This window comes from Rhinolophus hipposideros (assembly GCF_964194185.1).
Source record: "Rhinolophus hipposideros genome assembly, chromosome: 20".
Taxonomy (NCBI): domain Eukaryota; kingdom Metazoa; phylum Chordata; class Mammalia; order Chiroptera; family Rhinolophidae; genus Rhinolophus; species Rhinolophus hipposideros.
This window is the reverse complement of record NC_138066.1, coordinates 39,401,567-39,413,809: the sequence shown is the minus strand read 5'-3', so window position 1 is coordinate 39,413,809 and position 12,243 is coordinate 39,401,567. Positions and strand designations below refer to the sequence as shown.

Genomic DNA, 12,243 nt, shown 5'->3' with positions numbered 1-12,243 from the left:
CGTGCCCCCCTAACACCCCTCCCCCAATCTGTCCCCAGCCTGCTGTCCTCATCGTGCGCATTATCCTTGTTAAGTTTCTTGGAGGGGTGGGGAAGGAAGGAGAAGCCTCTTCCGAATGTCTTATCTAGAAGGTATGACAAGTAGACCCATTAACACCTTTCCATTCATTAGGGTGCCTTATTTTTATCAGTTAACCAACTGTTACCCACTTGGCAGCTCTTTCTGGCTGTATCTAGTCCTATTCCAACTTTTAGCATCCACTTAGATATTCTTTTTCTAGTACCTTACATATGGTTTCTTGTCATTATTCAAAATAGTCTCTGTCACTTTAATGTTGCCAGTAAAGTGACACCCCTCACTCCCCCTATAAAAATAACTTGTTCTAAATCCTTAGTTACAGCAACAAATTTGATAAGAACTATGAAAATCTTTTAGGTATTCCTTGCTGTCTTGGCAAATATATTCTTTGGGTAAACAAACTACCTTCAAATGTTTTCCTTTCAATCCAGTGACAAAAAGCTCATCACTGGACGTTTGCATATACAGTTGACCCTTGAACACCACGGTGAGAACTGCGCAAGTCCACCTGTCTGTCGGTGGATGTTTTCAGTAAATGCTGCAAATGTATTTTCTCTTCCTAATGATTTTCTTAATAACATTTTCTTTTCTCTGACTTACTTTAGCGTAAGAGTAGAATAGGTAATACATATAACATAAAATAGGTGTTAATCGACTGATTATGTTATTGGCAAGGCTTCTAGTTAACAGTGGGCTATTAGTAGTGAAGTTTTGGGGGAATCAAACGTTATATGTGAATTTTTTAATACTAGGGGTCAGCGACCCTAGCCCCTGTATTGTTCAAGGGTCAAATGGATACATGACTTATCATTTTAGCATTGAACTTCTGGTCATGTTTTATGTTCAAGCATTGAGTAGTTTCAGCAAACATACTTTAGGCAACTCTGAGACACAAAATAACTTGGTAAACTGGTTATTTTTATAACTTTAGAAATTGAATTTAGTTTCCCCTTCAAAATACAAGAATGGTAAAAACCACTTTTTTCCTGGACTTTAAGAAAAAAGAGCTTTTTATTTGGGAACAGTTTTAGATTTACAGAAAAATTATAAAGACAGTACAGAGAGTGTACCCCACACCCATTTCCCCCAATTATTGACATCCTTCATTATTATGGTTCATTTGTTACAACATAATATATTTTTAACTTAATTTTTAAACCAGGCTACCCTAAATAGAGCATCGTTTTTCATTGGTAGAGTTCATCCGGGGCAGAATGCAGTATATTGTGATTCTAAATTGGATTCCACCCATGAGAGTTTAATAAAGAGTTTAATAATTGAAGTTCCAAGGGGACTTGGCAGAAAGAGGAACGAGAGGCATGTGGAGGGATGTGTGGGCTCAGGTCCTCAGATGAGGGAGCTTTTAGGGCCCAGCTGCCCACCGGAAACTTAGCAGCTCCCAGGCTGTGCCCCGAGAGACAGGTCAGAATGCACATTTCTTGTTAGCATGGGCCAGCTGGGAATGTCCCTTCACTCCTGCCATGCAGAACTCCGGGCTGGGTGGGCTCCCGAGAAGGCCAGGAGGCGGCCTCTGAGCTCTGCGGGCAGCGTGCCCACTCTTCTTGCACCTCCTCCAACTTGGAGCCAGTCCAATTGCCTAAATCCCAAGCTCCTCTGACTCCAACGCGTTCTCTGCTTAAACAAACACAGGAAAGCCTGCCTTTGAAACAAGGCCCCCAAGGAGCCCTGAAAGCTCTCCAAGGTAGGGACCATTGCTCCTTGTGTTCCCACACCCAGGGGACCTCCTGGTGACCTGCCCCCTCCAGGGCACCTTACTGGAATAGGTCTCTTCCCACCTTGCAGCTCCATGGATTCCACCCACTACCTCCCAGCCCAGGCTGCAAAGTGTTTGTATTATATTCTCAACATTAAAACAGAAAGTAGACTGTTTGCCATTTTGTCTCCTTAGCAAAGGGTCTGGAGGGCAGGGTAGTCCTTCCTCCATAGGGGCCAGCTTGGTGCGCCCAGTGTGAATCAGGGGCCAGGACTCTGAGCAGAAGAAAGGGCCCTGTGGCTCCCTGAACGGTGGTCAGACAGTGAAATGAGACATATTTATTTGGAAGGGAAGAGGAGGAGGGCAAGACAACATGGCTAAAAGACTGCATTTCAGAATGTTTACTAGTTAATGCAACTTATTAATGTAGATACAGTAGGAATCCCAGAGCTAACCAACTATCCAAATAGGGCCAGACAGGCCCGAGAGGAAGAGATAAGGTATAAGGCCACGTATTTTGCATGCTGATGAATACTGCTGATTTACAGAGGAACAGGTGTGGCGAAAGACTCAAGACGGCGCCCTGTATTCATTAGACCGACAAGCCCCTGCAGGCTTTGTCCCACTACATCCACTCATGTTGCACACTCTCCTTTGGAAAGGGACATTTTCAAACAGCCTCCCATTCTGAGTATCTGGATCCATTCAAATGACGAGGTTTCACTCTATTGACAACCTAACCCAATAAAGTACTTAAAACTCCATTAAAAATCTGGATTCGAACCCTGCCTGCCAGCCCTTTCCAAAGCAAGTGGGCTGGCTGTGATTCCCAAGGCAGGCTGTGCACTGACCTTTCAGACCGTGGTCCGCGTCCCCCTCGTGGTCTTGCAGGACGGTGTAGCCCCCCTGAGAGGGGAGATCTTTCCTGTCCCCCAGCCCGTACGTCCCAGCGTGATCTTCCATCATGTTGAACTCCTGGTGGGGCTCAGCCATCCTGGTTCAAGGCCCCTGGGGAAGGAAAAGGGGAGGTTGAGGCTGGGATGCTGAGATGAGGGTAAGTGCTTGGGGGGGGGACAGGGACAGCGAGGTGCCACCTCCCCAGTTCATGGCAGACACCACTTCCCTCCCCAGCAAACCAACGCCCAAGCTCATCCCCAAGCTCTGTATCCTGCCAAAGTGTTATTTACATGCATGTGCACTTTTAGTTCACTGACCTCAAATCCGTTCATATTCAAAACCACCCAGTGGGCAGGTTCCGTGGCACACTCCTTACTAAGCCCAGTGCTTTTTCCACATCATTAAAAAGTCAATGCTGCTGACTAGGAGTTTGACGGCCTTTTTTATAAAAGGTGAGGGTAGGAGCAAACAGGAGAGGGCAGCCATCAGCAGGCACTCCCAGAAAGGAAAATGAGGCACAGAGCAGTGCGTGACTGTTGACTCATGGGTAACTAACTGCACAGCAGAACCTACTCTTAACGGTGTCCTGACTCCTCCAGCTCCAGTTGGCTGGGCTCCAAAGGTCAGGGCTGTGGTCTCCACTCACCTCAATGGCACTGACCAGTACCCGCAGGTGTGCATTCTGAGGGTGGGCAGAAAGGTCCCTAACAGAGCCCGGAAGGGGGCCCCAAGGCTTTGGCGCTGAAGAGCAGCGTTTCTTCCCTTTCCCCCAAAAGCCCCAGCCCATCTGTTTCAGCTCAACAAAGCCCAGTAGAAACGATACTTTACGGGTACTTCATCCTTCCCTTTATTGAGAATATTTCTTTGTTTTAAAAAGAACTCCTAACTTTGAAAGTCTGGACTTTTGAGTATGCCCCTTTGCTCTGGGTCACTCGTGCTACTTTGGATTATTCCATCATTTCCCATTCTTATCCCTGTGATTTGAGTCTCCTGTCTTTTACTTTGGTAACTTCCTTTAAAATTATCTATTTATCTCACAGTATTTATTTTCTACTTTATTTTTATCTTTGAAACGCCTCAGTTCTAGGTGCTTTCACTTCCTCCCTTCAAACTTTTATAATTTTTGGTCTTGGTTTTTATTTCTTACCCTTTAAAAACCTCAGCTGTCAACATTTTATTTTACACGTTGTTTGTTTCTTACGTATATTTATTTACATGTTTGATTTATTGTAGATGTATTTATTTACATCCTTATATTAATGTCTTCATTTTTTTGGAGATAATTTTAGACTTACAGGAGAGTTGTAAACAGAGGGTCATTTGGTTATTTTTAACCTTTTGAAATTCCTTCAAAATATATTTCCCTGTGTCGTCCTCTAACTTTCTAACCTTTTAGGCTACCTGTTTTTTTTTCTTCTTTCCTCTTATATTTGTAACTTTTATAATTTTTCATCATTTTAATCTAAACTTAGTCTTTAGTTTTCCTTTATAATTTGTTAAGTGTTACCTCCTTACATTTCTGTTTTCATTTCAGGAACTGTTTCCCAGTGGCACACAGGACTGGTGGCAGTGGGTGAAGTGTCAAGGGCAGAGGTGATGACCTAACTGGAGTGGATTGGGGCTTTTCTTCTTCTTGCCTCCCCTGCATCTACCTCTCTGGTTTCGGGGATCAATTAATAATGTCTACCATGGGCAAGTCCTGGAGGGCACGCACGACCGATGTCAAGCATTCTCAAATGTGTTACGAGTTGTAGAATGTTCTAAAATCCACAGTCTTACCTCTGACAGATGTTGGCCAAGTCATATATGTAAATGGTGGGCTACAAGGTGGAGGCCGAACCCCCCCACATAACACTTCCCAGACTGACATTCTGGCACTGTTTTCATACCAGCTGGACACTAGTATATTCACGTCCAGCTTCATTCCTCTCCCTTGTAGGTAGGACATGCTAGTGTGAGTGTCTGAGCTCTCTTCTCCATCCACGATGTAGGATAAGAAGCTGGCAAGGGCTGGGATGGCCTAGGAAGGTTTTAAAAATGAAGTTAGCAGGATGTGTGCTGGGTACGGCAGCTAGAGAAGGGGGTGGCTTTTCATTCTGCGCGAGGCCCTTATCCCTCAAAGAGCTCTCAGGAGAGGCATTCGAGACTGAGCTTCTCCAAACCTTTGACATTTCCTCAAGGATGAGCATGACTGTATTTTGGGAAATCAAAGTCCCCATTCATCCTTTAAGGTTTAAGATTTGGTGGTGATATCATCTGCCCTTAGATAGGCTAATGGTCTGTTTCCCTTAGAAAGCCCCCAAACGTAAGAACCCCTCTTCTGAAAGACATCAGTTCCATTCTCCAAGACCTCAACTACTGCTCCCCAGCCAACTCTAGGAAAGCAATGCCTTCTTCACTTGCTTCCTGATGGAGCTTCTCTCAGAACATCCTAGGTCACTGCCCAATTGCTCATCCTTGGGACTGATCCACAAGTCACCTCACCTGGCTGACTCACCAGGAGCCCCACCCTGGAAGGATGGAATCAGCCCAGAAGCTTGAGGCTTCCCAAACTGGCTGGAGACATTACACCTGGCCCAGGTGAGCCGGCCAACCAACTCAGGTCACCCCGTTCAAACTGCAGCTCAAGTTTTAGTGAACGTTAAGAAGTTTAATGAGCCCCATGGTTTTGTTCCTGAGATTTGACGGATTCCTTTCAGTGACCCAGTTTCCTCTCCTGGAACATGGTAGATGGAGGTATAAAAGTAAAAATCTGATGTGTTGGCTTCCTCTTTCATAAAATGCCCATTTATATCATTTCCTTTCTCTGTTCAAGTTTCGGTGCTGATTGTAATGACTTGAGTTCTTAATTTATGAATAACATTAATCCTTTATTTGTGGCAGATAGTTTCTCCAGTTGGTTGTCTTTTATTTTGGTTTCTGATGGCTTCTGAATAGACAGGTTGTAATTTTTATTCTGTCAAATCTGTTCTCTTTTGTGATTCATTCCATTGCTTTATGGTACATAAAGATCATCAAAGCTTTCTGCTATGTTTTTAGTGATCTAATTCTTTGTATTTAATTTAATTGCAGTGGGAGAGCAGCTATTGACTATTGGTACATAAATGAATGAGCATGTCTGTGCTCCAATTAAACTTTATTATGGACACTGAAATTTGAATTGCATATAATTTCTGTCATGAAACATCATTTTTCTGTTTTTGTTTCTTTTTTACCCATTCGAAAATGTAAACGTCATTCTTAGCTCATGGCCAGATTTGGCTTGTGGGCTATAGCTTACAGACTTCTGCGTTTGGCTTTTCCAGTATTTCTTCTCCTCTCTCAACAGTAATAAAAATCTGTGATTTAAGTCTTAACAAGAATCATTGTACATTTTGGTCTCCGCCTACATTCTCATTGTGGATTTTTGCATTTGATGTTGGGTTTTCTTCAGCTGCTTTTAGAGGTTTCCATAAGGTTTCAAGTCAGGAGCAAGAGAACTAAGGGTCATTCCTGAGGCTTGGACAGCAGCTCATTGCTCTGGGGACCGGGGACAGGCATCCCTGGTCCAAGCCCTTCAGCTGCCATGCTGCCTCATTCAGCCCCACGGAGCAGATACTAGGGTGGTGGGTCTCACTGCCCTGGCTCTAATGATCACCCTCCCTCCACCAGCACCACCCTGCAGGGTGTGAAGAAAGTCAGACACACCGATAGGAAGCTGAATGAACCACAGGGGCCACTGGAAAAATCAAAATCATCCTTAAAAACACAGGCAGCTATCCACTATGCCAAATAAATGAACTATGTGCTTCTCAAGGGCCACTATTTTGCTTTGGGGAAAAAGTGGAATGCATGGGCAGAACTCTCTAAGCAGAGAGGCTCACCACCCCGCCCCCTGCAGCCAATCCCAGGACAGCAAAGCCCTTAGATTGACAGACCTTCTGAGTTAACGAGGCCATGAGAGCGGTCTCTTCAGTGTGACTGGGCTGGGAAAGCTGCCCCCGCCGCATGCTAATGTTTTTGTACCTACAGACAAGTCTGTGTCTGGAGCACCCCTTAGAGCAGAGAACAGAACCCAGGAGGAGGATGTCCGCAGAGAGCAAAACAAAGTAACTCTTCAGTCGTAGGACAAAGACTGAGTGAGCAAGTTCCTTCGCGGTGGGACCTGTCTAGGTCACATACTGTTGCAGCCCCGGGGCCTGGTGTTCGGTGGCCCCTGTCAAAGTAGGAGCATTTGCTCCATGTGGGCACCTCACGGGTGTGTCACCGAACCTCACAGCAATCCTGTGAGATACTTATCATCATTGTAGATATGAAGAATCCCATTGGACAGATGAGGAATCTGGGAAGTGACCTGCCCAAGGTCACACAGCCAGCATGCAAAGCCTATGTCCTGATGGAACACTCAACTGCCTCTCACTGCCTGTTCTTCATCCTGGACCATCAAATGTTCCCCAACTTTCAGGGCACAGGTCCGGGATATACAAGGAGCACTGTCCAGGACTCAGACCCAGAAGCTGTGTAACCAAGTCACTTCTCTCCATCTTTTTCACCCACAAAATGTCACTCGTTGACCCCTGAGTTCCCTTCCTGCTCTGACATTTCTGTCTACGTGGACTGAGTCGGCCTGTGTCTTCCAGCTCAGGAGCACTGGTCATCAGTCATAGAACAGTAGGAGGTCTCCAGCCCAGGCCTGGAGGAGAAGCAGGAGACCCCAGCATCCAGCCAAGAGGTCATGCTCTCAGCTCTTCTCCTTCCTTTCCGCACCTGTCTCTGACCCCTGCCATCTTCCTCCTCAAAAGCCAAGGGCAGGAGGATTTCTCTGGAAGAACTGAACAAAGAACATGTAAACCAACTGACCAATGGCACAAAGCACATCCCGGCCCTAAGACTTTCATGCAAGGACAGCAGACTGAAAAACACACAAATAAGTTTGGCCCTGAAGTGGCTACACAGCCCAGACTAGACGTGGTCATCACGGCACCAATCCTGTAATCTAAGAGAGACACACAGACGGGAAAATAAACACACTTTGTTTTCTTATACTTCTAAATCGGCCTCCTTCGCCTCTCCTCTCCTCTTCTCTCTGTTTCTCTCTCTGTCTCTCTCTCTCTCTCTCTCTCTCTCTCTCTCTCTCTCTCTCTCTCTCTGTCTCTCTCTTTCATTTCCTACCTCTTGTTTTCCCAAGCAGTGACTCAGAGGCAGCGTGGTGGGAGGTAAGGAAGAAATTGTACGGGCCCGTTTTAGCTTCCAGGTTCACCTCAACTTTTGTGCCTCTCCTAAAATTTCAGGGTCCCTGTTTAGGGACACTGGAGAAAGTCTGCCTCTGTCATTTTGTAGCTGTGTGAATTAAGGCCTGTGAGCAGAAGGGACGTGTGGATGGTTCATGGCGCCTGTCCTACAGGATCACATCTCCCAGTCCCAAAGCCACCCTGACAATGGACAGAGTGGGGGTGGGGCAGAGCAAGGGAGAAAAGCGTCCCCAGGATTGAGAGGGAGAGAGGAAGACAGTGCAGGTGATGAGAGGATACGGGAAAGGGAAGGGGTTACCTCTCCTCTGGCCCCTGAGGCCCGGAAGCAGTTCTGATGCCTCTGTCTGCTCCCCACCCTGGACTTTGCGGCTGCGCAACTCTCCAAGGGGTCTGGAGGTTTCATCTGACCTGGGGCAGCCTCTACCAGAAGGAGGTGAAGGCCAAACAGCCTTCCTATTCCTTCTAATTTTCTTACCCACAGCAATGCATTTTGACGATGAGTAATTCAGGTTCTAGAAAGCTCCTTGGATAAGCCAGACAGATACTGGACACCCTTTTGGCAATTCTGGAATATTAATAGCATTTGTTAATTTGAGCCCTGACTACATAAGCCAGTCGCAGGGCCTTCGGAGAGAGAGTATCTCTGTCATATAACACTATCTGGTGAGAGGAATTATTCTTCCCCGTTTCTGGATGAGGAAACAGGCTCAGAGAGGTTCAGTAACCTGTTGAGGGTCACACAGCTAATAAACAGCAGCGCAAGGGGTTGAACTCTGATCTTTTGATGTTAAAACCCATCTCTACCCTACTGTGTCACACCCGTGCCTGTTAAACAGTCCTTCTCCTCTTCAAGGACGCAGAGAAATGATCCTGTCCCGGCTAGAATTAGAGGCGAGGAGGTAAGGGAAAGCCTGCTTCGGGGGCAGGTCCCGCGGCCTGGCTCACCACGCTCCAAACCCACGCAGCACACGCTCCCAACCAGCTTCTTGCGTTTGAAACAAACCAATCTGAAAACCCACGCGGGACCGCGCCGGGTGAGGCGTTGGGAGGATGGGGGGGTCGTTTCAGGGCCGACCAGCAGCCCTCGCTAGGGGGCAGCAGACGCCTGGCCCCGTCGCCTGCCCCCCCACCCCCTGAGTCGCGGCCGCCCGCGGTGACTCAGCGGAATCACCGCCACCAGGGCGGGTGGCTCCACCCAGAGAAAGGGGGGTCGCCCCTACACCTCCTCAGGTTAAAAACCCAAACTGGAATCAGAGAGTAGTGATATTTCACAACTTTGTGACTCGAAAGGGTGAATTTGATGGCCTATGACCTACCTCAACAATGCTGTTATTTAAAACAAAAACAAAAACCCTACCTGGATCTCTCCCAGATAGCTGAAGATCAAGGAGGGATAAATCTAGAATCCAAAAATAACTTCAAAATGAACTTTGTTCTCCAAGGTGATTTTTGGCGCCTGCATCCCATCTTTTCTTTGCTCTCGTCCCTTTTTTTTGCGCCATAACGAATTTTCCGGTGCATGAGTGTGGGAAACATAATTCCTAATAGTTATAGGAACCCGTTTCAAGTCTTTCCAGGTACTGACTCATTTAATTAACACAAATACCTGTTATTATGCCTACTTCTACAGATGGGGAAACTGAAGCACAGAAAGGTTGAGTAAGTTGTCCAAGGTGGCACAGTAGGCCTGTAATGGAGTCAGGGTTCAAGGCCCAGGCAGCCTGGCATCAGAATCTGACCTTGTCAGCTGACTGATAATGGTGATTAAATCAAGCAATGACTGAGGTGATCAGTTCAGGGATATCATTTGTTTCCTTTGAAAACCTTCACTTTGTATTTATACTCTATTCGTTAATGCTTATGGTGCAAGTGTCTTACTGCACGATATAAAGATTAGGGGAAGGGCAGGCATACTAGTCTCCTAGGCTGGGGCCAAGGTCATTAGGAAATCCCTGTGCTCAGGAAGCAGGACTTCAACTGTACCTAAAAGGAGAGAAAGGGCCTGGAGGGCTTAGATCAACACCCTCTTGAGCCTGGATCTTGGCAACTCTGATGCGTCACTGTTCACTGACAGCTGGTCCCAACGAGGAGATGCATTTCCTTTTGTGTCACAGGTCTCTCCCGCCCCCACAGGTAACACCCAGCATGGAGGTAGGCATAGGGAAGTCTTCAGGAATACTTGCCAGAGGGAAGATCTCAGAGGAGCAAGCCTCAGAGGAGCTCTCACCTGTGAGCTCCTGGTCTCATCACATCACATGGACCACAGAATGTTCTAGAACCAAATCTGAATAATAACACCCAGATTTCAAGCAGAACTGCCAAATTAAGTGGGGAGAAGAGAACGGAGCCCACAGACAGAAAAGACTTATGTTGGTGAGCAGAAAATGGAATAATCCTGGGCCTCAATCCAAAGAAAACAGTCAACAATTGTAAGACAGCATGAATGAAGGCTGCTTTTGGGGGAGGTGGCACTGCTGTGCACACGGTGTGTCATGGCTGATGTCAGCTGGCTAGCGTCCATTAGCATGAGAAAATTCACAGATTATGTGTGAAAGGACAACTCTGGTTTTAAAGCTCAAGGTTTCTGTGTGTTTTTTTTTTTCCCCACTGAAGTGTTCTCTCCTCCTTCGTAACCGCAGGTATAACCGAATAGCGTGTAACATCTGTTAGGGTGAGAGATCATGCTTTGGGGGAGGGAGACCTTTGTTTTCAAAACTACAATAATTTTTCCCTCCAACCCTCTTTTTGCTATGCTTTTGATCAGATCCCTCCAGGAGGACAGCTCTGTTGTGTGACACCTGACAGGTGGTGGAGGCAGGCTGCTGAGCCTCTGTCCCATTCAGGGACCACCAGTGTCCCTGGTCACTACATTACTTCGACCTGCAATAAATCCCCGGAACTCAGAAGCACCAAATGGATAAGGACGGATCTCTTATGATGTCAAAGCACAGAAAACCAGAGCAAAAAGTTGCTTTACCTGGGCAAACCTCTCTTAATCCTTGGGTGGGGGAGGAAGGGAGGTAGAGAGAATTTTTTGCTTTATAAAAGTGATTCATAGTCATTATTTAAAAGTTAAATACAAAAAAAAATGTGAAAGAGGAAAGCAGAATAACCACTGTTAACATTTTAGGGAACTTCCTTACAGATACCTCTCTTATGCATGCATATAATTTTCCCTGAATGAGACCATATTACACCAGTTGTTCTGTAGCCCACTTTAGTCATTTCATAATATGTTGGGATTAATCAGCTTTATCTTAATTTCCGGCTGATATACAGAGGATAGAACTGGTTGTGTCTCTGCCCTCCAGCTCAAACAGGCAACAAATGATCCACAAAACCAACACAAGATTATACTTGAAATGTGCATTTTTGGCCTTCCATGAGCTCCCCTTAATAAGAATAAATATTTCTATAGCCAGGCATGGTTTACATATTATAGCTCATTTAATCCTCATGACAATCTATGCCAAGTGGGGAATGTTATTAATTACAATGCCCATTTCACACACTCGTGCTGCTACCCAGGCTGAGAGGACACATGGGCTTTCAATCTGCAGTTTGATCCTGGGTAGGTCTTTGAAGACTTCCATCACCAAATCCCCAAGCCCCACTCTGAGGGCCTACTGTAGGTGGAACCACCCAACTACACCTTTGCGAGGTGCATGGGTCTTCTGAGTGCCATTTTGCAGCTGGGGAAACTGAGTCACAGAGAGGCCGAGGGACCTCATGTAGACCTATAGATGGTGGCAGAGTTGTGGACAGAGTCTGGCATATGGTGATTTGCCAGACAGCTCGGCTTAGGAACGGGGCGTCTGCTGGGAGTAAGTGCCAGAACCAGCTATGGAATGAAGGAACTATCCTGCATGGAATGAAGGAACTATCCTGACAAAAAGAATTTCAGCACAACTTTGGAGCCAGATCCAACCCATTAAAACTGACACATCAGAAGTTAGGATCAAGAAGAGACAGGAAATCAAAGCGACAGCCACACATTTAGGGTCTGGGCCCCAAGAACATAGTTCAGAAAAAGCTCAGGCAGCCTCTGTTGTTACCCCATTCATTATCCAGCAGAAGGGCCTGGACAATGTTTGTGCTCAGAAACAGAAATCACAGTCGAGGAAAGATGAGAGAATAAGCAGATGAAAGAGAAGAAGCTGGTGAGAAAGAAGTACAAAGAACTTAGAAACATAACAGGAAAAGAAATTCTGCTTGGAAAATGCAGCGTTTCAGTTTGCCCTTCCCTAGCTGGGTACTGTACCTTGTCCAGACAGCTGACGATGAATGGGCCTCCTCGCAGGCGCTTGCCTCAGCAGCACCGGG

General features: G+C 46.3%; 1 protein-coding gene across 14 annotated transcripts in view; it reads right to left on the bottom strand.

The window, feature by feature from the left end:
- Positions 1-12,243, bottom strand: part of MAPT (microtubule associated protein tau) — a 94,103-nt gene that overhangs the window by 42,477 nt on the left and 39,383 nt on the right. For all 14 annotated transcript variants that reach the window (XM_081028413.1, XM_081028408.1, XM_081028419.1 and 11 more), the window contains exon 2: positions 2,644-2,800. In XM_081028413.1, coding sequence (XP_080884539.1) covers positions 2,644-2,785 — 142 coding nt within the window. In that variant the 5' untranslated portion in view covers positions 2,786-2,800. The remainder of the gene's footprint in view (positions 1-2,643; positions 2,801-12,243) is intronic.